At 36.5% G+C, this 26,888-nt stretch overlaps 1 protein-coding gene across 1 annotated transcript in view; it reads right to left on the bottom strand.

Annotated features, from left to right (window-relative positions):
• The window catches only part of LAMA2 (laminin subunit alpha 2), a 601,080-nt gene that overhangs the window by 151,032 nt on the left and 423,160 nt on the right, over positions 1-26,888 (bottom strand). The window contains 3 exon segments of the mRNA XM_025382237.1: positions 3,504-3,590; positions 10,499-10,623; positions 25,039-25,173. Coding sequence (XP_025238022.1) covers positions 3,504-3,590; positions 10,499-10,623; positions 25,039-25,173 — 347 coding nt within the window.

Raw genomic sequence — 26,888 nt, 5'->3', positions numbered from 1 at the left:
CAAATTACTTTATAATATCAGGCTACTAATGAGAAGAATTGGATTCTTCCTGAGGTTTGAAATTATCCTTCATTTGGGTTATAATTTAGTGCCTGCTATCATCAAATTGATTGTAAATGCTGACCTGTAACAACCGTTCTTAACTGAGTGCCATACAGAATCAGAAATAGGCCAAATTTGGCCTGTGGACCATAGTTTGTCTGTCACTGCTCTAGATCATAAACTTTTTTGTTAAGTCCTCTTCTACAATTAGAGATGAATACAATTCTATATTGACTTCTGGGCTTTCCTATACTCATGAATTTCAGAGCTCAAAATAACCAAATAATACAATGCATTAATTTCACTAATGAGGCAAAAGAGGCAAGTTAAGTGGCAATAGGCTACTCAGATTTTCTGTTTAATTTTATTCATCTTTTCTTTTTACCACATCTTCCTCAAGATGGATTTTTCATGTGTATCTGTGGAATTGGGTTAATGATATGCAAACAAAATGTATAACACTGATTTGGAAAATTAGAAAGAGAATCCAACTGGATGAACCCTAAATGCAGTCCATTAATTGACTCTTCCACCTACGTATGCATCCATTCACCTAAGTGTATTCCACTCGGGGTTATGACACTGGAAGTTTGGTAACTTTGCACGATGCTAGCAGGGCCATACATTGCGGTTCGCCCAGGACAATTTCATACTACCTGTTGTTTTGGCTTAATTGCTAAAAACACTTCCTGTTTTTAATATAGTGTCTCAGATTGGACAACAAGTTATATATATGGTCAGTGTAAATATAATCAACAGTTAAAATTTTTGTTGAACAGGCAAGTATGTGAGGAAGTTGAGAGACAGTAGGGGACTGGAGCCAGCAACTATAAATACTGGCAAGATAATCATAGACCATCTTTAGCTGCCTGAGACTGTGAAATCTGCATGGCTGACTGTGAAAGTTAATTCATCCTGTGCTGGTTAGAAAAGGCAAAACATGAAGAAAACGATTTGTGACATTAGGCTTTTATACATTTATGTTTTTGATTATTTTCTTTTCAATAAAAGATTACAAATACTGAAAATAGCATTTAAGTAAGTCCACTTGAATGACTTCTTAACATTTACAGGTAAAATAATTGTATTCCAAGCAGATTAAGATTGATTAAATGTTCAAAGAGTTTATTACAAGAGTATTGAAAATAAAGTATGGGGAGAGGTTTCTATATTACAGGGATACTCAAGAAATTTAAGCAGTTTTAGACCTAACCTGATCAGTCTGGGCAGGTCAAAAGATGATTTAAATGATTTAAGAAGCTCTCAGCACTGGAACAAATTTATTTGGAAGGTTACAATAAAAATTTAACCAAGAACTTTGGTTTAATATAGCTGAATAAAGCAATTTTTCAGAGACATATAACCTGATCATTTATATGTTAGAGATGATGAATGCAAAGCTATAACAACATCTGAGGATAGGAAAAACAATTTAAGTCACTCACATTTGACACTGGATGGCCCTGCTCATCTATATGCTATACAAACCGACAGCTTTTATCGATTAAATACTCCTGGATATTAAAAATAAATTTTCTGGAATCATTCTGCTTTAACACTATAATTGTTATTTTAGTGTACCCTTCTAGCCTTTTCTATACACATGCTTTTGTAGAAAATGTAACTACAGTGTATAAATGTAGCTATATTATAAATTTTTTTTTCATGAATTACTGTATATAATCCTTTTGGTGCCCAGCAATGCTTTTAGTCACTATCCTACTGGTGACTATCCTACTGCAAGAAATAAGTATTAGTCTAACCATAAATACCAAAGCTCCCTGGTGGATATTAACAAGTATGTACTTGTATCACCTATATCTATATCTAAATGATGTACATATCTTCAGAACAAATGGAAATATTTTTAGATTTGGTGTTGCAGTGAGTTATTTAATTGCTGCTAATTTCTGTTGGCATGGAAATTGTGAATCCACTGTTTTATATATATGCAAATATTGGATATTGTGTTTAGAGTTACCACATATGGGTTTATTTAGAAATATATTTTACAAATGTATAAAAATTGCATTGGGATTTATAAAAGTTAAGCCTAATTATTTAGTTACTTATTGCCATGATTAATACAGCTGTTGCTTGCTATATAAAACAAGACTCTTAAGTGGGCGCTGATAATTAGTATTAGTTTATATTTGCAAAGAAACTTATTTAAGTGTTCTTCGGAGAATCTAGCAAAGGAATGGGTGAAGTAGGACATGGAAAAGAAAAACTCTAAGGGTGTGATTTCAGGTGATGTCCCAGTCTTAGCCTGATTCCATGGAATGCTCTGGAGCATAAAATAAGATCTCAAAACTTGTTCCACTTAGGGGCCAAAGAGCTGGACTTTTGTACTCTCATGCTGGTTAGCCATGGGCCACTGCAGGAAGGTGGGGTAAGCACTCAGGCCTTTCTTCCTCTTCTGTTGGAGAGAAGGTTTCAGTGTAGGTGCCTAGGCAAGGCACCAACAGTGTCCTTTACACACTTATTGTCACAATATTAGTGTAAAGTAGGTGGCCTATCGATGATTCCTGAGATTATAGATGAGGCAAATGGAATATAGCTAAACTGTTGGAACTGAGCAAAGTCTATGGATCTTTATAAAACTTTTATACTGCTAGCAATTATGCTAGAATTATCATGTGTGTATAATGTTAGTAGTTAACATTAGTAACTCTGTTATATCAGAGATAATACCTAAAATGTACTAAAAATGGTGGTGACAAATTTGAATATCCAGGATACTGATCTTATAGAAAATATGTATCTGGAAGATATTAATTACAACCTTTCTAGACAGTGAGTTTGTTTAGACAGTAAACTGTATTCCTTAATTTACCATTTGGATTACATTCAGAATTCAATTTAACACTGTATACATGCATTATGAGATTTCATAAGCAATATGGTAAGAGAAAACATTTAAATCATATTGTTCCCTATTGAAAAGAAAAATTGAATAACAAATACTTTATTATCTGGGTACTAATTAAAAATTCTTGATATTATTTATATTTTGAGTTATGTATACACTTGCTGGTGTAGTGCCACAGTGTTCAGAACAATGATGTGAATGCAGTGACTTCCAGACAATATTTTCCAGTGCATTAAAATAAGAAAAGTGTAGCCAGTTTTTTATTAGTAGTAACTACTGCTAAGCTTTTGAAAATTGATTTGTTCTTACAAAATTATATATTTACATATAAAATTATATATATCTATACTAAAGCATAAATTAGATAATTGTGAAATAGTTTGGAATCTTTTAGATAGTCTAAACATGGTGGAAATAAACAACTTTCTTTGGATAAATTCTAAGATGCACAAGTAGTTTTGAAAGCATTATAATTTAAACTACTATGCAAATATTGAAGTTCTTCAAATAATGAATGTTTTCCTATTGTGACCTTTTACCATATAATCCCTACATATCATTACGCTGTACGTTTCATGGCTGTTGGTACCTTTCACAGTACTGGCCTTCGTATCCCCGTGGACAAGCAGTGCAGCGGTAGTCATCAAGGCCTTCTGTGACACAAGAGGGGCTGAAACTGAATCAGAAAGAAAAGGATTGCAAAAAAAGTTTAATCCATTTATTTTATAAAATAGTATTCCTATCCATTATCAAGGGTTTTGGGACCTACTTTTAAGTGGTGATAAATGCCATCCTTATAATTAGCTGAAGTTCTTATTTAATGGTAGGACATCACAGTGAAAAACCATTAATAATAGTAAACAACTACATATTGTTTGGTTTAAATGATGAATTAAAAATGCATCACACAAGGCATGTTAATATTCTGGAATTTAACAATGATGTGACAGCCATGAATATACTAAACGTCCAGCAAAATTGTCCTATTGTTCACTAATCAAAAGAAAAATCTGACTAGAATTTATGCACATTGTCTGATAGTAGAATAGCTATTACTTATTATCTTTTAGGTTAAAAAAAAGGGCATAAAATCTATATAATTTTTTTTTCTTGAAAACTCTGCCCAAATGGCCACCAGTGCTTCAAGACATGAAGTGTGAATAAATGTTTCACTTGGAATAAAAGAATATCTTTTCTAATTTACATCCAGATTTCAAACTACATTTCACTTTGAACACAAAGTAATATGATTTAGTAGTGAGGAAAAAAGGGAAAGCTTTTTCTATGAAAATGACTATTTTATGGTATTTTCTAATAATTAGGTCTTATATAACTTCCCCAATGTTTTTACTACAATGCTGGTAGACCACAGCCAGTCTGTCTTGCTTCAGGATTTCCGATGATCTTATTCCATTAAAAAAAAAAAAAAGACTCCACAAGACTTGAAAACTAAACTATATTAGCATGCAGTTTTGGGTTGTTACAAACTTCTCTCAGCTGCATTCCCATTAGATAAAACTGAGTGATGCATTGGAAACTTGGAAATGAAAAACATGTATCTGTTACAGAACAATAATGCTGCACACACCATTTTTCTTTTCGCTGCTTCACTAAATCAGTTGATGCTGAATACGCAATAAGGTGTACAGGCCAGGCCCACAGCTCCTTTTGGTCAGGTGCCATTAGGACCTAATGTTAACTGTCTTCTAATGCATTACATCAATAGTACGTGAATGAGTAATAGGCTCTAACTTTTGCAAAATATGTGAACAAATTGATCTACTACTCACAAACTCATTATCCAACAAATTTATTTTTGCCTTCACAAAAAACAAACGTATAACTGACACACTCTGCCAAGTTTTTAGCACATTCATTTAAAGCCTGATCCTGAGTGCATCTGTGCATGCGCACTCACAGACACGTGTGCACGTGCACACACACTCTTATACAGATTTTAGACATTTCCAGTGAAACTCTAAAGAATCAATAAGATTAAATTCCATTTTTTATAGTAAAATAATGAAATGTCAATAAATAAGTAATTAATAAAGTGTTTACTATGTAGGAATGTAGTAATTCTTGAATAGTTGATTTTTTTTTCAAATTATGATATTATGGTGGATTGCACTGTTTCCTTATATCTCATAAAAGGTCTTCTGGAGGGAGCAGGGATTCCACCTCACTTGAAGCTTGAGTTTATTCTTTCTGTTCACAACTTCCTAATCTGCTCTCAATTCTCATTTCGTCTGCAGGGCTACTCAGAAATCCTTGGACTTTTCTCATGGTGACCATCTTTTACATGTCCCTATGGCTGCTAATTCCAAACTCCCCTCAACAGAATTTTAAACATTTACAGAGTCTGCTCTCTGTGTCATCTCCTATGGACACTGCAGAGATAAATGGGCTTCTGGAAACCATTTCCTTCTGGTTTTTATCCCAGTTCATTGGTTGTTCCTTTTCAGTTTCCTTTGTTGGATCTGTGGCATGTCCTTGATCTCTTAATGTGCTTCATAATTCAGTTTTCTGATTTCTGCTCCCTTCTCCTCTCTCCTCTAAATGATCTCACTTAGTCCTAAGGGCTCTAAACATTGTGCCTACCTTCACAGATTTAAAGTAAGTTTCTCCCCCTCCAAAAATACACCAGATCTTTCCCTAATTTTCCCCATCCCAGTCAATGGCCACTCCATGTTTCCATTTGCTCTGCCAAAAACCATGGTGTCAACCGTGTCTCCTCTGTCACACTCCACTTATCTCCTATCTGCAAATGCTGCTGGTGCTTCCATCAATAACACCACTGGATTATCCTGTACCAAGACACCTCTTGCCACTGGAAGATTTTTAGCCTTCAGGACATTTAGATATTCATTAGAGCTTTGCTGACTTCATCTCCTAGCACCCTCTTCTCATTCACTCTGTTCCAACCACCCTAGCATCCTGTTGTCTGCCAAGCATGGGCCAAGCATGGGCCTGTCTCTGGGCCAGTGCAGTGACGTTTTTCTCTGAGGGGACTGTTCTTCCTGCAGGTATTCACATGACTCACACCATTCACATTTCTGCACAAGTCTCATCTGTTTGTGAAGATCATTGACCACCTTATCTAAAATCATACCTTAGTCACTCTAAGTTCATTGAGGCTCCTTTGTTTCTCCTGGTAGTACTTGTCATTACCTGACATTAGATTATATATCTACTTCTTTATCTTACTCTCTCATAAAAAATATAAGCTCCAGAAGGCTAGGAAACACGGGCTGTTTTGTTCACTTGTATATTCCCAGTATGAAGAGCCATGTCTAGCATTGGGTTGGGCCCTCATTAACTTTTTCTTGAATAAAGAAATAAATAAAATATTATGTTTACCTTCAAGGAATTTACAATTCCGTGTGAGAGACAGATATGTACACATATAGGACAGGAAACATATCTTTTATCTATTCATAGTGTTGGGATGAAGTACATGCTTAGTAAATGTTCATCTTCTGAAAGAATGATTGAAATAATTCTGTATAGTAAAATGTGTTAGTTGTATATAAAATGTACAAAATACACGCTGTGCTATGGATAGGTTTTGTGGCAGAGGTAATGTTTGAAAAATGTCTTTAAAAATAAATTAGATTTTACAGGGATTGTCTCACGGAATAGCAAGAGCAGATCGCTAACGACGTCTAGATAAGTGCAAGAAACGCCAAACTTGGCATTATATAGAATGGTGTTGAGGGCATGGAGCCTGGAAAGGCAGTCAGATTACAAAGGGTTTCTAATGCTCAAAGAGTCTGATCTTTCCTTGAGAAGGCACTGGAAACTTCTAAGGGTGTGTGAGCACTGCCACTCTGTTATAAGAGTTAAATTTCTACCATATTTGTTTTGGTAAGAGATAATGAGGACTTGAACTAATGCCGTGGAAATGAGTCAGTAATCACTCATCATCCCTCCATATTTCTCACTGACTGCACAGATTGAAGTCATAAATTGAGATATATCGGCCTCCTCCATCTATTCCTCAGAATCTGTTTTTATGTCTTGAGGAGAAGTGCCTGTTTTCTTTGCCCTGGCTGGTTTCTTTGCTTCACATTTTAATTATTCTCTTCTCACCATTTATAGGTCTTCACTTTGTTAATTAGCCTAATATGTCCCAAGCTTTAGATGGTGATATTAGTGACTCATGAACTCCATTTAGTAGGTTTTGGCTAAAATATTTTTCTAAAAATGTAAAATAACAAAATTAAATAAACAGCATGGTGTATAATACATCTATTTAGATATCTACACACACAAGTTTTTGTGGGTTTCTGGCTTATGATATAAAAAAGTGTTTCTTACAGTGGTTGCAATCAATAAAGTTTGAAAGTCACTGAACTTGCCATTTTAATTTGATATTTTGATTCAGTGTCTTTTGCATAAAAATTTACTCAAATTATACAAATCACATAAAACAACAATGAAACAAAAATGAAAACAGACTCTGTTATTGATCCTGCTAACCAATCAGGGTAGTATTCTACCATTTTATTCTTGAAATTTCTTAAAACTGTAAATTAAAATTCTGCTTTCATTATTGATGGTCAAAATTCATCAATGCCTCTTATAGTGTAACCACAGGACCAACCAAAACTGGGCCTACCCTATTGATAACAAAATGTCAGGTTACCTTTTAGGTATAACAGAGCCAAAAACTGCAAGTCGTGTAGCCTAGGCATGTTCAATAGAAAAACTGTGACCTCTAACACAACCAGGAACCAACTATTCCTCCCCTTGAACCAACAAAACAGGGACAAAATCAAAACCTGAACATTGGCACTACTTCAGAAATGAGGGCTTCATTGGCCCAGAAGATCTAGGGCTAAAATCTGCCTCAATATACCTTACTGTAAGTGATCAAATTTGAAGCCCTCCAATCAGACTTTGCCAAGCCAGCATTTCTAAATCCTTTGCCTTGCCTTCCGATCCCTTGAAACTTTCCTCATATCCCAAATTAGGGAGACAGATTTGAACCTGACTCTTGTCTCCTTGCTGACCAATTTTGCAATAAACCTTTTCTTTTCCCCAAAGCCAATGCCAACGTTATTGGCTTCAATGTGCTTCAGGCAGCAAGCCCCTTTATTTGCTCAATTACAATAGTCAGTTGCCACCATATTCACTGGGTCTCCCTTGTGAAAGCAGCAACTAATGCTGTTCATTGCTCTTCTCTCCCTTGGTGTCAATGGCAGTGCCGCCCGGGTTCCCTCTCTTCTGACTGCTCCTGCCTTGGCTCTCCTTTTTCTTCTTTCCCAACATGAAGTCCTGCCTTTCCTTCTTTCTATATACTAGCTTTGGATAACATTAGCCTGGGAAATCTTATCCAACTTTAATTCACTTATTAACATATCTTTTCCTTCATCTGCTCCTACAATTTTCAGATTTCCATTTCCTGCAGCTATTTGCATATTTCCATTCAGACAGATATGTTCTATCAATCTGAACCCATTTGAAACATAAATTATCTTTCTTCTCTAACAGCTCTCTCCTGGTTTCTCTATTTCAGTTAATGGCACCACCCTTTTCGGGGGCAACCTGCCTAAAAACCTCAGTCTTCAACTCCTGCCCAGACCCTCACCCCTCACATCTAATTAGTTTTCAGATCTGTAGAGCTGTATTAAACAATTTTCTCACATTCATTCCTTTGTCTCCATTCTTGTTACTATTACCTACTTCTGGTTCTAATTATCTTTTGCCCACGCGAGTATACTAGCCTTTTAATTGGTCTCTATGCTTTTCTCATTTGCCTGTTTCAATTCATTATACTCAAATCTATTATAATAGTTTTCCTAAAATGTGGCTATAATCATATTAACCTTTTTTTCCAAAATAAAAACTTGTAGTGTTTCCTTATTACATAGAAAATTAGATAACTGTTTCTTAGACTGGTATTTAGGGTTTTCTACAATATGGACTTTATTCTCCCATTCATTTTCATCTGCGACTATGAAATTGTGTCTGAACTCCATGTTCCAAATTCTGTTACTTATTAGGTTTTGCACATCCCTTGTATTTTCTAAGCATTTGCCCATTTAATTTTCTACTATTCCCACCATTGAAAATCTTTAAATTAATTATTTAAGATCCATTATACATGCTACTATATCTTTTCATATGTTCTTGAAGCTTCCGGTATTAAGTGTGGTGTTTTGTGCCTTTGAATTCTCTTTACATTTAAGTTGATACCCCTTAACACACAGGTTTTACAGTGAGCTCCTCCAAAAAATGGCATGCTTCTCTTGTATATCTCCTGTAGCTTTTATTATAGTGTAATCACCAGGGAATTTTCAGTTAGTTATTACATTTTTCTAATCCAAATGGCTTATTTTTTAAAACAATTAAATACATAGCATTATCTTGTTTAAATCTGGGCATCAAGGAGAAATTAGGGAAAGAAAGACAAAAATAATACTATTTTTCATACACCTACTACTTGGTCCCTGGATGAACAATAAGACCATGCATATTATCCTCTTCAATATCCAGCTTACCTAAAAATTTACATTTGACACCTGTAAAAGGCTTGTGATTCCAGCCAACAAAAAAGAGGAGCTTTCAGAGGAAAAGGAGATGATTTACAGGAAATGTTTTCAGAATGCATACAAAGCCGAAGATGAAGAAGAAAGTGAGTAGGCACAGGTGCAAAGATCACGTTGTCTGAATTGCTCTGTGGCTCTTTAACACTCAAGATAAAGTGTCCAGAATTCTAATTCTGAACAAACTGCCATACATTATTTTCAAAAGCAAATTCTTCTGGGTGACAGAGCGAGACTCCGTCTCAAAAAAAAAAAAAAAAAAAAAAAAAGCAAATTCTTAGAGTAAAACTGCCCTGCCTTACTGAAGTCTATAAATCACTTAACAGAAAGTGCAGGTAGTCTGGGCAAAAAGGTAAATGAAAACACCTACAGTTTTCATCAATATATAAACCAGTGCAGAATCTTCAGACAGCACTGAAAGAAGATATGCCAGCTTTTGTTTCTTGTTAGGGCTGTGTTTCCATGGTACCAAGCTCAGACCATCTTAAGAAAAAGGAGGTTGTGATTCTGGGAGTTTCCTTTTTTTTTGGAGCATAACAAGTCACCTGCTTTAATTGTACAATTTTTCAATTGTTTTCTTGATAATTATTTCCAAATCTTGAATCAAACACATAAAATAAATGGAAACAGCCACAAAAATTACATAATATGCACCCGAACAATCCTTCATAGCTGATATTATGGGCAGAGGTATAGGTAAACATTAGACAGGTATATTTATGAAACCATGCATATTTTTGTGTGTGTGTGTGTGTATATATATATAATTTGTTTTATAAACATATCTTACATTAATATTGGTACTTACATTTTAAGTAATAAGTATTATTTACTTGGGGCAGAGTTCCAAAGGAAAAATGAACCATAGGGTATTATATACTCACTTTTGTCATGTTTTTATATTATTAAAAATATCTCTATCTTAAATTGAGATTTTTGTCTACATGGAAAAAATAGCCAAATCATAGACAGCCCATGTGCTAGACAGATGGCGTTTCTGATTGGGAAATGTGGTTATATTTCTCAATCTTACTTGTTACTGGAAGAAATCAGAGGGCAGGCACATTGCTGACAGTCATTTGGCAATCCCTTGACAATTCCATAGTATCCAAGAGCACATCGTTCACAGAAGTCACCAGCAGTGTGATGTTGACAATTCTGTAAAGGAAATAAGTTTGTTTTTCATTTAGTGAGAGTTAGGATGTAATTTATCATACAGTCCCTAGCTATGAATATGTGTCTATGAACACATATACTTTCTTACAGACACACACACACACACACATACACACACACACTTTATCACTGACAAAGAATTCAGTCTTTGATATAAATATTTTTTTTTTTTTTTTTTTTTTTTTTTTTTTTTTTGAGACGGAGTCTTGCTCTGTCACCCAGGCTGGAGTGCAGTGGCCGGATCTCGGCTCACTGCAAGCTCCGCCTCCCGGGTTCACGCCATTCTCCTGCCTCAGCCTCCCGAGTAGCTGGGACTACAGGCACCCGCCACCTCGCCCGGCTAGTTTTTTGTAATTTTTAGTAGAGACGGGGTTTCACCGTGTTAGCCAGGATGGTCTCGATCTCCTGACCTCATGATCCGCCTGTCTCGGCCTCCCAAAGTGCTGGGATTACAGGCTTGAGCCACCGCGCCCGGCCAATATAAATATTTTTAAAGAAGCTCTTTTATTTGAGAAACTAATAACGAGCTATTGTAGCTACACTGACAATAAGAGTTACTATTCTCTTTTCCCTGCACCGATCGCTATGTAAATATTTCTCCTACTTTAAATTGGGGAATAGACTTCAAGAGTCTCTGAAATTTATTATTTCTTCTAGGCATTTACGTTTCTTCATATCCCAGATTTTAGCTCTCTGAGATGTTAGAAAAAGGTGCTACAAATACTGTGGCCTTGGCACATGCCCACTAGTGGGCTTTCTGAAACCACCTCAAGGTGGAAAGCACAGATGTAGGTGGTTCTTCATAAATATGGAGGAATCAATCTAAAACCAGCAACCTCAGATCAATATCTTCTTTTTTATGCTTGCATAATAAGAGACATTGGAGTGATATCCTTTAACACCTTTCCACAAGGAAATGAGAATAGCTTCAGAATAGTGTGTAAATAGCTTCAAATTAAAATTTTCATGAAGCAGAATTATATTTAATGCAATAATCAATTATGCAATAAGAACTTAGGAAGAGCTACATGGAATCAACTGAAACAGTCAATGAAAGAACATCCTACCTTCTAGAAATTTACGTAAGCTTTGGGAAAATAATAATTAAAAAAAACCACCTGACAAAAAATAAACATGGCAGCAAGAATGCAACATTGAATGCTGTTTCGTGGGAATGTGGTCCTTGCATTTGAGAGTTGAGAAAAAGGAAGAGAGGGAATTTGGAATTGGATTTTAGTTGGATTTTATAAGACAGGATTTGGACTGGTCAGAATAGTGACTTACATCTTATAAACAACATCGAAAGAAAAGTTGAGAAACAAATAAGTCAGTAACAAAGTAGGTGGACATGTTAGTGAACTGGCTTCCTGATAATCTCAGCTGGAGCCACAAAGCTGCCTGCAGGCTCTATACTGAACTTGGATGATATCCCATAGACTGGGCTCTGCTTCATTTAATCAATCAAGAAGAATGTATTTATTCTTCTTGAAGAATGTTTCATGTGTCGTCTAACGGCCAGACAATTGTTGGTATGGAATGTGTGGTAATTCACAACAAACAATAGCTGACGTCATTTCCACCACAGATATTGCTATGGAATTAATTTTTGCTTAGAACTTCTGCTAACTCTTTCTGAGAGTTTATGCTATTTCTTGCGGTGAAACTATGACATTGCCACAGTGAATTTTAGATCATTTAGTTTTTACATTTTTCGTGTTATATTTGAAAGTATATTGTGACATTTACAGATTTTATAACAATGTGAAATGAATCCGGTTTTTCCAATATGACAAGGTACAAATCTTGTCATTTTGTTTGTTTGTTTGTTTTTCTTTTGAGACAGAGCTCTGTCACCCCGGCTGGAGTCCAATGGCATGATCTTGGCTCACTGCAACCTCTGCCTCCTGAGTAAAGGGATTCTCCTGCCTCACCCTCCCGAGTAGCTGGGACTACAGGCACATGCCACCATGCCCTGCTAATTTTTGTATTTTTAGTAGGGATGGGGTTTCACCATGTTGGCGAGGCTGTTCTCGAACTCCTGACCTCACGTGATCCACCCACCTCAGCCTCCCAAAGTGCCTGGCAAATCTCAAATCCTCTACTTCTACACCTCACCCTCAGTCAATGATGGCCCCCTATTTTAAGAGACAAGAAAGCTCTAATTTCAAGTGTCATTGCAGAAAAGTGGTTAGCAGAGCAAAATGATTTGTCATATTTTGCCGTTGATTTAAGTGCCATAATCCTCTTTTATTCAACCATCCAAAAGAACCACCATTTTTTAGCAATAAAAGAGCCATTCTGTATTTAACAGTAGCATTATGAGAGATAATGTCTCCAAGATAAAATAATTATCTATTATCTATTATAATAATCCAATCTAATTTGGATGCTCCCTTGGTTTCCTGGCAAACAATTCAGTGTCTTGCCACATTATTTTCCATCCATTTGACATTTGTTTCCGTCCTTTGTCTGAAGCTACTCCACTCCTAAATTGGTTTCCTTGCCTCCTGCCTCCCCATTTTCTCCAGCATCTTCATTCCCTCCTTTGCAGGCTCATTCCCATTAATATTTGAAATTGGTCAAGCCTTTCCTGTCTTAAAAAAAAAAAAATCTGTGAGGTCTCAAATTGCTCAACAATGTCTATCCTATTTTCAATAAGCTTTTTAAAAGACATTGTTTACATTCCTGGTCTCTACTTCTTCATCTCCCATTCACCCTTTAAACAGGCTTCTGGTTTCACCATTAAACACAATACCAGAATGACCCATAAGATCTTTGTTGCTAAAGCAAAACTTAGAATCATCAGGTCTCATGATATGTACGTTTTCTGTAGCCACTGATATTTCTGGATACTCTTTCTTTGAAATTTTCTCTTCCCATGGTTTCTTTTTCTTTTTCTTTTTCTTTTTTTTTTGAGACAGAGTCTCACTCTGTCGCCAGGCTAGAGTGCAGTGGTATGATCTTGGCTCACTGCAACCTCTGCCTCCCAGGTTCAAGCGACTCTCCTGCCTCAGCCTCCCGAGTAGCTGGGATTACAGGTGTGGGTCACCATGCCCAGCTAATGTTTGTATTTTTAGTAAAGACGGGGTTTCACCATGTTGGCCAGGATCATCTCAATCTCTTGACCTCGTGATCCATCCCCCTTGGCCTCCCAGAGTGTTGGGATTACAGGTGTGAGCCATGGCACCCAGCCCCCATGGTTTCTTTAAGAGTAAGCCAGTTGATGTTTCTCCCATTTCTACGGCTACTCTAATTCTCCTTTATGGATTCTTCCTTCCCTTTCTGTTTAATATAATTGATGCCCTTAATTCTAACTTTGATCCTCATCTCTTTTTTCTCCTCCATATTTACCTTGGTGATTTCATCCATTACTATGACTTCAGTTAATGGTGTCCCCAAAACTCTGTATTTTATGTATTCAGCCTGGATATCTCTGTTGGGTTCCAGACTTCCACTTCTAATTGCTTCTTGAGTAAATATTGTATAACACAGAAGCGCCTTAAATTTGAAATGACCACAATTAAGTTCATCTCTTGCTAAACCTGCGAATACTCCTGTATTTCTCATTTCATCTGAGGTCACTGTCATCCACTCAATTGCCAAGGTCGGCAACCTACCGGCCTCTCTTATCAGAGGTATCCATCAGATCATCAGTTCCACAAGTCTATTACTCTCTGTTTCTTGACTTTCTTGTTGCTACTATTTTCATCTGGCCACTGTCATATTTTACTTGGATTATTAGAATAGCCTCTTAGCTAAAGATCCTGTCTCCATATTTTCTTATCTGGTGATTTCTCCACACTGCAATCAGAGTGATCATCCTATGAACATATCAGACCATGCCCTTCTCTTGCTTGAAAGGCTACACTAGTTCCCAAATGCAGTCAGGATGAATAACAAGTTATTAGCATGGCAAGGAAGAGTTCATTATCTGCCACTCCGCCCCCTCCACGCCTTCACCACCACAGTACTTACCCCTACATATGTAGCTGTAACCACGGCTTTCTTTGCATATAATGCCATAGCCACATGGGGCCATCTGAAATTCTCAAATTATGCGGATACTCTTTATCACTGCTGGGACTTTTCATTTGCAAATCCTTAGCTCTAGAGTGTATATCGGGCTAGCACCTATTCATTCAGCTCTCATTTTAAATGTCAGTTTCTCTGAGAAACATTCCCTGATGCCCTAAAATTGGCTTAAATGCTCCTTTTAGTGCATCAAACATGGGAGGCATTCAATGACTATTTTTGAATGGCTGAATGAATGAATACATGTTTCAGGAAGTCTAGATGAAACTGGTCAGGCTTTTTCAGATGAAAAAGCCTAAATTTCAAGTGTCATTGCAGAAAAGTGGTTAGCAGAGCAAAATGATTTGTCATATTTTGCCACTGATTTAAGTGCCATAATCCTCTTTTACTCAACCATCCAAAGGAACCACCAGTTTTTAGCAATAAAAGAGCCATTCCATATTTAACAGTAGCATTATGAGAGATAATGGCTCCAAGATAAAATAATTATCTATGAATTCTAACTTCAAGTCATTCAGCAAGGGGTCATGCTGACGAATAAGTGTTAACTGGGGAGTGTTTTAAGAGCATATTTTATAGTTATAGAGATGAATGTGCCAAAAATACATAGGACCTTCAACAATAATTTTCAGCATTTTACTTTTGCAGTAAAATAATTGCATAATGAATTATTTTATGTCACCTAAATATAACATTAGTAACTCAATTAAAATCCTTAAAGCCAATAATCATTACTAAAAAGACAAGAGATTCAAAAATATGATTTTGTTTCTCTTATACCTGTAAGTCGACATAATTTCTTCAATAGAGAAAGCAAATATTGTAATCTTCTCTGGATAATCTTGTCAATCTTTCACAGGGTTGCTGACATACTAAACTTGGTTAATTGAATCAAATGTCCTGGTTAGGTCCACAAACACACAACACATAAATCAGGAGCCTCTTTTTGAAACTTTTCTGACATACCCTTTTCATATGACTTTCCTGTCTGCTTTGAAATAGTGTACATAATTTTTTTCTTATATAAAAATTAGCCTTTAGGGAAAATTTCTATATTTTGGATGCCTAATGAGAAGTTTAATTATATTCTCAAGAGTGGTATGTGCTAGTACCTCTTCAATAATACATTAGAATATATTAGATTTGTTAAGTTTTTTTGCACACTGGAAAACTGTTGGTATATATTCCTTCTACAAAATCAAATGAATATAACATTAATATTATAGTATCTCAGCCCTAAGGTGAGAAATTACCTAACCTAACCTTCTTGCCATACAGGAATGCCTTCTATACTTTCCTTGAGATATCATTAAATGCATGAATTCTTATAAGACGGCTTTTTTTCATCTTGCATAAGCTGTGAAGTTTTTCCTTACGGTGAATAAAAATTTGTTGCATTCTAATTTTCAATCAGTGATCCAAGTTCTGCCTTCTGAAGTGATGAAAATTAAGTCTAATTCCCTTTTCCTAGGGAAGGTCCTCAAATATCTAAGAATACTATTACCTCCTAAATCTTTGTTTCAAGCTGAACATTTAGCAATCTTACTCAGGGTTTCCTTCAAATATAAGTCTCTAGCTGTGATTTGCAAATATGTTAAATGTACTTCCTCCCTTGATTTGGATCTTATACAAGTAGCAATGCCCTGTGTTGGCACCTAGTGAATCTGCAATCAAGTAAGGACTCTTACTTCACGTGAATTGCTAATACGTGTCATTTCCTCTGTTCTTTCCCCTAAACTAGAAAATAAGCTCTAGAGGGCAAGACCCATGCAGTCTTCACATTCCTAGTACCTATCATAGGCCGTAGACCTGTATATTGGAAACATAATTAACAGATGCCACAGGAATGAACAAACAAGTGAGCTTACCTGAGTTCAAATCTTTTCTATTAATCTCATCTTGTTAATTGTAATTCATAGTTTCATCTGTCAGGATCTTTTCCCACCATCCAACACATTAGATAATACTTTCAGCTTTATGTTATCTGAATATTTGATAGATCTCATCCAAAGCATTTACAGATATTTTGAACAAAACAAGGTCAAATACTAAAGCTTATGCCTCATCAATGGAGATATCACTAGAGCGTACTCTGGGTCACATATTTTTAGCAACGTGTATGCCCATCAACCTATCAGCTGGCTAACATCTGGCTCATATTTTCAATCTTGTGTGCAAGGATACTATGAAATAGCTCATCAAACGCCTATTTAAACAAAACCAGCATTTGAATCATGGATAAGATCTCTACTGCTTTATAACTTAAGCAAGTTATTTAATTTCTCCAGCATCAGTTCATCAATTGTAAAAGACGAAATAATCTTGTCTATCTCATAAGTTTATTGTAACAATAAATGAGAAAATCTCTGTACAGTGACCTGTTTTGGTCCTAGTACATACACAGTTTTGGACACATAATAGCAGTTATTATTTTTGCTGAATTTGAGATATGATGTATCACAGTGTCTGATAAACTTGATATTTTACTGTGATTTAGAAAACTAGGTTTTCAGATATTATATATACAGTAATCCTAGCACTTAGTTTGGTATGTGTTATTTTGAGTGAACCTATTCTTTTTTTCAATTTTTAATTTTTTGTAGACACGGGGCCTGTGTTGACCATGCTGGTCTCGAACTCCTGGATCCTCTTCTCTTGGCCCCCAAAAGTGCTGGGATTACAGGCATGAGCCACTGCCCCCAACAAAGTGAACCTATTCTGATTCCTAATGAGCACTGTTTATTTTTTCCACAGTTGACAGATATTTGTTAAGTAAGCAATACTTAAGTTTCATTGGAGATCACAATCAATCTGTTTCCTACATTTTATTTTCCTTTATAAAACCTGGAAAGACGTTTTATTGCTTACTATCCTGTGACAAATTTTATGTTCTCACAATTTGTCAAGTGTTTTCCATACATGACCCCTAGTCACTTTTGCAGATTCTGTCACGACTCTAAGATGTAATTCACTTGAGCTTTCAAAATCAAACTCATTTAATCAGCAGAGTGTGTTTACACTCTCTTGCCATCTGGAGAAAGCAGTTTGTGGTGGATTTGAAACCTGCTTCTAATACTTTTTGGTCAAGACTTAATAGGTTTTCTTAGCATTAATTTTCAGAACTTAGTATAAGGCTAACAATCTCTATTTTGGCAAGGTTGTTAGGTAGATTAAATAAGGTTTACAAAACAAAAAATTAGTGAATTCTAGTTACAAATCTGTCTATTTACTGAAGATAGGGTTAATTGATTAAATGTTTCAGGCAACAGCGACAATCAGTTATAGAGATTTATTTTATTATTTTTTTTAAAATAAGAATTGTGATAGAGTGAAAATAATATTTCTACAAATTATTTTATCTTTAAAAAGTCGTTTGAGCTAGCTAAGGCTTCAATATTCCCATGTGAAAAAACAATAGGAGAAATAATTCTGACTACAGGGTGTAGCAATGATTAAATGAAAATATCTTCCTTCTGTCTCTCTCTTTCTACCTACTCATGTGTGTGTACTAGTTACTGTTAGTTCACTTATCTCCCTCTCTCCCCTTGGATTCAGTATCACATAGGTTTTATTCTTCAAAAATTTTTTTTTCTTAAGGAGCAATAGTCACTGAGCTATTCATAACATGCCTATGTAAAGATTTATTAATGCCTAGGATGAAGCAACAATTATCTTGCAAGTATCATTAGGTATGATGAAGAGCATAGTTACAAAGTGATCTGGGTTTCTTTGAAATATTTAGTCTATAAAGCTTTCTATACTTTTCTTTCCTATGCACTTTATATTTTCAGGGAAAGGTGTGAAGAAAAAGAAAAACAAGATAAGTGAGTGCCCATCTCCAAATATCATCATGTTGGAGGTTAAGGCTTGCTATGGCCTGAATAATTGCGTTCTCCAAAAATTCGTATGTTGAAATCCTGTCTCCCAATGTGATAGTAATAGGAGAAGGGGCCTGTAGGAGGTGATTACATCATGAGGCTGGAGCCTTATGAGTGGGATTAGGGCCTTTACAAAAGAGACCCCAGAGAGCTATCCAGTGCCTTCCAACATGTGAAGACAAAGAAAGAAGGGGTCATCCATGATAAGGAAATAAAACTTCCCCAGACACTGACTTTGCTGGAGATATGATCTGGGACTTCCCAGCCTTCAGAACTGTGGGAAATAAGTTTCTGTTATTTATAAGCTACCCTGTTTATGATATTTTGTTACAGCATCCTAAATGGACTAAGACAGTAAGAAAATCTAGCATAGTGCTAGACATTTTTTTTACATTTTTTGATCAATTATCAACTGATTGGTTCTTCAACTATAAATGGTAGATAACGTGTATGGTAATGATCATCTTTATGATCATCATTATCATAATTGCTTTTATGAAGCATACCATACACTAAGTAATGTTCTAAGCCTTTTATTGAGTATTTCATCAAATCCTTACAAAAACTCTGTGAGTAGGCACTATTATTATTTTCATTATATAAATGAAGAAACTAAGACCTCATTAAGGTTAAATAAATTGAGTAGGCTCATACTGCCAGTAAGGGGTGAAGCCAGGATTTGAATCAAGGCACTTTGACTGCAGAGTTCATGCTTGCCACTATACCAAAGTAGAAGGCATTGCTCTGTATAATGGATATGATATGAAACTGAGATACATATTACACATAAAAGAGAAATCAGTATGCTTCGGTTTCCTCAGTTACAATGTGGGAGTAATAACAGCTATTTCTTATTTGCCTCATGAGGCCATTTCAAAGATGAACAGAGTTGCCTAAATTCAAAAGTTGTGAGTTCCATGAAAGAAAACATAAAAATTCAGAGCATAACGGTTTATACCAGCTGTGTTTGTTTAATGGAAGTATTTATTTTTTACTTCATCTAGGGATTACTCAGAAAATAGACATGCTTTTAGAATTCTTAGGGAACAAAATTAGTCATAATAATCAATTGGTCAAAAGAGGACAGTGTAAAGATGATAATTTTAATCCTAATAAAAATGAAATTAAATTGCATTCTTTATAAATGCTTCTAAATTAATCATATAAAGCAAACATAACTGTGTTAAAAATGCCAGTGAAGATTGCATAACAAAAATGCATTTAATTCTTGCTTAAGAATGTGTATAGATTAACCCCCCCAAATTACCTATTGAATTTTTCAGGCAAGCAGATGATGAAAAAATAGTATACTAAAGCAAGATAGTAATTATTTCTGGAATTCATGGATGGCTAATATTAGTTATTTATTTTGTCAATAATATCATTTATGGTTCTGTTTAAGGTGGATCACCTCTTAAATGCATCTGTATTCCTACCCCACTCTCCACAATTAAGCATATGACTAATTTAAATATCTTATTCTGATTGAAATAGGATATATTTAATAAGCTAGGAATAGAAATAAGTTTTCTTAACATGACAAGAAATGTTTTTCTTACACTAAACATCAGCATCATACTTAATGGTGAAAGACTTAAGGCAATCATATTAAAATCAAGAATAAAATAGAAAGCTGATTATTTTGGGAAATAATTAAAAAACATGAAATTATTATTATAACGGATATAGCTTTTGACAAGTAAAAGCACAATTATAATATTTGCAAATAATAGTATTATAGGCCAGGTGTGGTGGCTCACACCTGTAATCCCAGAACTTTGGGAGGCCAAGGCAGGCAGACCACTTGAGGTCAGGAGTTCGAGATCAGCCTGGCTAAAATGGTGAAAACCCATCTCTACTAAAACGCAAAAATTAGCCAGTTATGGTGGCAGGTGCCTGTAATCTCAGCTACTCAGGAGGCTGAGGCATGAAAATCACTTGAACCTGGAAGGTGGAGGTTGCGGTGAGTCGTGATATCACCACTGCACTCTAGCCTGGGTGACAGAGCAAGACTCCTCAAAAAAAAAAAAAAAAAAAAAAAAGTATTGTAAACATAACAATAACTGAATCAATTGATAAACCTCTAGAACTAAAACAAAAGTTATTGAATATCAAATACATGTAAAAACACCTATTCTAATAGTTAAGGTTTACCAGTAATGACCAGTTAGTACATTTACTATGTTGAAACAAAATAGCTAATGTTTACCATTAAAATGAAAATGTAAGATACATAGAAAGAATTTTAATATGAGAAATGTGTGCTCAATATAGACAACTTTAAAACAGTTTACTGTAAGACATAAAATGTCTGAATAGAGAAGAGTGACTAGTGTAAATATATCAGTTCTTTACAAATAGGCTAATTTAATTCCAATCAAAATTCCAGTAACATGTTTGGGTAAGAGATTGAAATAGTGCATAAAAATGTCAGCTGGAAGAATATGTAAGAGCATCTAGTTAATTAGAAGAGAAGAGAAATAAAAGACCTTGTTTTACCAGATAATGTTAACTTAACATAAAATGAAGGTAAGCAGAACACTGTAATAAGAACTAAAAAGTAAGTGAAACAAAATGGATTATCTGAAACATCTTAATATCAACAAAATAAATTTGTGTATGTTCAGAGACAACAATGTATCAAGGGGAAAAGGAAATATTAATCAGTAAATGTTTCTTTACAGTGGTAATACATATCTGCAGAAAAATTACCTCCTCACACCATAGTAATGATTGGATCTAAAATTAAATCATAAACTTAATAGTAAATACTGTGGGATGTCAATATCAAAACATCTCAACATAGAAAGCCATGTGCCTGGGTAAGATCAGCATCTGAATGAATGTAGCTAGAGAAACAAATTGCTGCAAGGATTGAGTCCCAGCAATACCACTACGCGGATTTCAGAGTCATGAAGAAAACTGAGAAGGAGCAGTGTTTGAATTTGAACATCTCCAGAATACCATGGCCTGGGAAGCAAATTGAGCAAAGGGTTTCAAGAAGAATGGGGTAATTCACAGTGGCAAACATGGCTGTTAGATCTAGTAAGGTGAACACTGGTGGCCGTACATTAGCCATTGGTTCCAATATAGAAGAGCAGGTGATAGCCTGTTTTTAGTAATTCAAAGGAGAATGGATGAAGAGAAATTATAGACAGGGGATAGACAGCTCTCCATTGTATGGAAGGAGAAGAATGAAGTGGTTACTCAGAAGGGAAATGAGTCAGGAGAGTTTGTTTTTGTTTTTAAGGTGGAAAAAAAAGTGACAAGAAGGAGGAGAGATTAGCTAGAGTGATGTTGTCAAGCGGGAGAGGGGTAGAATTGAGAACATATAGGGAAGATGTGATCTTTTCTGGAAACAAGAATAGTTCATTCACAGTAATAGAAAAGAGTCATAATAATTGGGCACACATGCAGAAAAATGGGTGCATGCAGTAGTGGCAGCTTGTTACCTCTCTTCTGATAGCTTCTAAATTCTCAATGAAGTAAGAAGCAACACCATGAACTGAGGGTAAGGATTGGAGGGGGTGAGAGGAGAGGTTTAGGCTTGAGGATGGAGAGGAAGGTATGAAATAATCAACTAGGAATGTGGAAAAGAAAAAGGATGAGAGATTGCAGAGCAGCACAAAGGGTCCATCTGAAGAGAGTGATCATGAATTTAAGGTGAGATTAGATGGCACAATTGTCTTTTTCTACAGCCACGTTCAGTTTAGGAGGTGCAGGTGGCTGGGCGTGATGGCTTACACCTGTAATCCCAGCACTTTGGGAGGCCAAAGCAGATGGATCATGGATCATGAGGTCAGGAGATCGAGACCATCCTGGCTAACATGGTGAAACCCTGTCTCTACTTAAAATACAAAAAATGTAGCCAGCCATGGTGGCGGGCGCCTGTAGTCCCAGCTACTCGGGAGGCTGAGGCAGGAGAATGGCTTGAACCCAGGAGGCAGAGCTTGCAGTGAGCTGAGATTGCACCACTGTACTCCAGCCTGGGCAACTGAGAAAGACTCCATCTCAAAAAAAAAAAAAAAAAAAAAAAAAAGAAAAGAAAACAAAAGAAAAAGAAGGTGCAGGTATGGAGGAGATATAGGATTCTCACAGTGTTGGAGTTCACCTGAGTGAAAAATAAGTAAAGGAGTAGCCAGGGAAATGAACATTGCAAAGCAGTAATACCAATGAAGGATCATGACTATTAACGTGGTTACTACAGTGGAAACATGAAATGAGGAACAAGAAAAAAGTGTGTGCATCAATTTTGAGATTACACAAATTGAAGCTGAAGTATTTAGAAGAATTGAACTAGAGAGAAATGACACAGTGGTCAAAAAAAAAAAAAAAAAAAAAAGGACGCTTCAAATGGAGACCAGAGAGGTACACGAAACTGAAAGTTAAGAGTGTGGAAGAGTTAAGATTATGGACATTAAAATCACTAAGAATGATGACAGGAGTAGTGCTAGGGAAAATGACAATTAGACAGGGAAAATCAGCAAGGAAGGACGTGGGGTATTTAAAGGTTAGTAGGTGACTTCAACAAGCAGATGGAGAGGGGCGCACATAGAGGGAAGCATGAGAGTCAAAGCTGGGTGCTGTAGAGCAGCGTCTCCAATGTTTTTGGTACCAGGGACTGGTTTCGTGGAAGGCAATTTTTCCATGGACTAGGATTGGAGGATGGTTTTGTGATGATGCAAGCACATTACATTTACTGTGCACTTAATTTCTATTATTATTACATTGTAATATATAATGAAATAATTATACGACTCACCATAACATAGAATCAGTGGGAGCCCTAAGCTTGTTTTCCTGCAACTAGACAGTTCCATCTTGGGGTGATGGGAGACAGTGACAGATCGTCGATCATCAGGCATTAGATTCTCAGAAGGAGCACACAACCTAGATCCCTCGCATGCGCAGTTCACAATAGGGTGTGTGCTCATATGAGAATCTAATGCTGTCTCTGATCTGACAGGAGGTGGAGCTCAGGCAGTTCAGTAATGCCAGGAATGAGGAGCAGCTGTAAATGCTAATGAAGCTTGCTCCTTTGTCTGCTGCTTGCCTCCTGCTGTGTAGTCCGGTTTCTAAAAGGCCACGGACCAATATTTGTCTGTGGCCCAGGGGTTGTGGACCCTGATGTAGAGGAGGATGGATAATATAAAACTGGCAGCGAGGAGCAGAAAATCCTGCCCCACTTTCAGACTCAGGGGAATGAAGAGAGTGAAAGAAAGTGATGGCTACTGCAGCTGGGCGTGGTGGTCATGCCTGTAATCCCAGCACTTTGGGAGGCCAAGGCAGATGGATTACCTGAGGTTAGGAGTTCAAGACCAGCCCAGACAACATGGTGAAATCCCGTCTCTACTAAAAATACAAAAAATTAGCCAGGTATAGTGGCGTGAGCCTGTAGTCCCAGCTACTCAGGAGACTGAGGCATGAGAATCACTTGAACCCAGGAGGTGGAGGTTGCAGTGAGCCAAGATCGCCACTGCCCTCCAGCCTGGGCGACAGAGAGAGTCAGCGTCTCAGGAAAAAAAAAAAAAGGGGTGATGGCTACTCCTTAAGAGGGCTGCCAGAGCAGCAGCATGCGAAGTGCGAGCTGGGTTTCAGTCAGCATGGTGGAGAGAACATTGAGGGAAGAGGAGGATTCTGCAGGGGATTTTGCCTATTTTGACCATGAGTGCCACAAGGCTCAGTAGAATAGTTTCAGAAGATGAGCAGAGGTAGGAGATGGGCTTAACAAAGATGAGCAGTAGGCAGATTACAGTTTGGGGGACAAGTGGTGACAGGGGCAACCTGAATTTCTTACAGTGACTACAATAAAAAGGGTGGAACACATGATTGTTCTGATTGTTCTAATGTAGACGGTAGTGGTAGAGAGTGCAGGGTGCTAGCAGAAACATAAAAAAATAAGAGTGACCTTAATTATAAGGGAAATGGGTAAATTATGGGACATCCAAACAAAGATTTTAAAGATTTTAAATAATATCTAACAACATAATACAACCTCATGATAGGTAAAAATTTAAGGGACAAGACATAAAACTGCATCAATGATGTTATATAAATCTTATTCACAAACACATGTAAAAATTGGTGGGAAATACTTAAAATATTAAAATTTTATCTTATGTTGCATTTGGGGTGAATTTTTTCTTCTTAATTCTTTTCTGTAATTTCCAAATTTTATATAAAGTTTATCTATAAGAAAATAATCAGAAAAAAAGGCACATGTAATTTCTAAATACGTATGTCTTCTGGTGCTCTTCTAAGATGCTGCTAAAATTCTATTTTTTGACACGCACAGTGGTTCTCCCAGTTATTTTTTCCTTACTTTTTAAAATGTAGACTCTGTGAATATCTTTTTCCCCTGCATATTTTGTTTCACACACACGGTTGCGTTCCCTTGCAGTTTAGCCGGCCTCTGAGTGCAGATGCTGAGCATGTGTAAAGAGAAATGAGCACATGGGCCTAGTTCAAGAAAGGCTCAGAGGACTACCTGGCATATCGATGTTCCAGGGTCACACAGGCTGCTGTGTCCATTACATTGACATGGAACACAGGTGCCCAGGGTTGGTCCAGGGGTGCGGCCACCTGGTTGAGAACGCAGTCGATAAAATCCTGGCAAGCATGCCTGAAAGAAAAGGAAGCCAATTAGGACAGCCAAGTTAGAAATCTTGCATTAGCAATGCTTGAGCTCTTCAGTGGCTGCAAAGACAGACTGGCCTTCCCCTACCTGCGGCAGGGGCAACATCACTTACAAACACAAGTGTCAATTTTGATACCTAATGGGTATTTCTTCCTGGTCTCCAAGGTGTTCAGGCGGCATCTATGTGTAATCAGACTTTAACCAAGGAAAGCTTTTATTTGTAGATACAACTCAGCCTGAAAGAGCTCCAAAGAGTCTTTTTCTTGAAAAAGAGGTTTGTTTTTAAATAACATTGTCATATGGAATAAAGACAATTCCAATGTCTTTAACACCTAAAATATGCTTTTACTGTGCTTGATGGATAACTAGCATATGTCCAATGAAACACAGCAAAAAATTAAATAAAAAGTGTTATGGATGCATTATTTATACTGGTATAATTTAAAGACTATAAAAGTAAGAAATCCAAAATAATAAAAGCTCTGCATGTCTTCGGACTATTAGACCACCAATAAAATTTATCTTTCCCTGATATAATTTTTTTTCATGTTGCAATAAAATTCTGAAAGCAAACAGAAAACTTCTAGTGAAGCTGACATGTGCAAAATCAAGACTTCCACCTTCATTTGGGTTTATTATGAAAATGTATCAACAAACATCTTTGGCTTTCTGGAAGGCAGTCCACAGCTCTGGAATGAGGATGAGAACCGTCTTGTGTTTCAGGCTCAGCCCTCTCCTCACGCATAGCTGCAGACATTGCTTGATTTATGAATAAAAGGTGGAAGTCAGTTTCTCAAATCCCAAGGAGAATTACAAGGGGACTATTTTACCACCTTGGTTAAGTAGGATTTTTTTTTTTCACTTAAAAATCTTATGCCCATTGATGAAAAAAGAGTGATCGCTGACTAAGCAAGAAAAAATATCAGACTAAGAATTTTCTAGTGCCTCCACATCCCTTTGGTTCTGGCCTAGACAGTCCAGAGACAAATATACAAAGAGGCTCCTTATAAAAAGATCTAGTTTAATAGCCAGCACCCTTCTTGTTTATTTAGATTTGGATAACGCAAAAGTACCTCAATTAAGCACTTAATCAAGAGACTCTGCTTTTATCATATCCTAAAAGAAATTCTAATGAGATTTCATAATGTCCCAACTTTCAGCAAGCTGACAGACAAAACTGAGAAACTGAGAATAGTATTCAAGATATTTTGAGTCTTATTTTTCTTACGGTGGACATAATCATATAATTTAACAAAATTTGTACATATTGTTTAAAAAGCAAGGTTCATTTTTGCCATTATTATTGAATAAGTACTGGAAATGATGGTTGAGGAATTAATTTAAGTATAACTGAAGAAATAAACCAAGATCCATTTAAAAGTGGTTCATAGGCCGGGCGCGGTGGCTCACGCCTGTAATCCCAGCACTTTGGGAGGCCGAGGCGGGTGGATCACAAGGTCAGGAGATCGAGACCACGGTGAAACCTCGTCTCTACTAAAAATACAAAAAATTAGCCGGGCGCGGTTGTGGGTGCCTGTAGTCCCAGCTACTCGGGAGGCTGAGGCAGGAGAATGGCGGGAACCCGGGAGGCGGAGCTTGCAGTGAGCTGAGATCCGGCCACTGCACTCCAGCCTGGGCGACAGAGCGAGACTCCGTCTCAAAAAAAAAAAAAAAAAAAAAAAAAAAAAAAAGTGGTTCAT

This window comes from Theropithecus gelada, chromosome 4, assembly GCF_003255815.1.
Source record: "Theropithecus gelada isolate Dixy chromosome 4, Tgel_1.0, whole genome shotgun sequence".
Taxonomy (NCBI): Eukaryota; Metazoa; Chordata; class Mammalia; order Primates; family Cercopithecidae; genus Theropithecus; species Theropithecus gelada.
The sequence above is the reverse complement of the archived record's forward strand: the minus strand, read 5'-3'. Positions and strand labels throughout refer to the sequence as shown.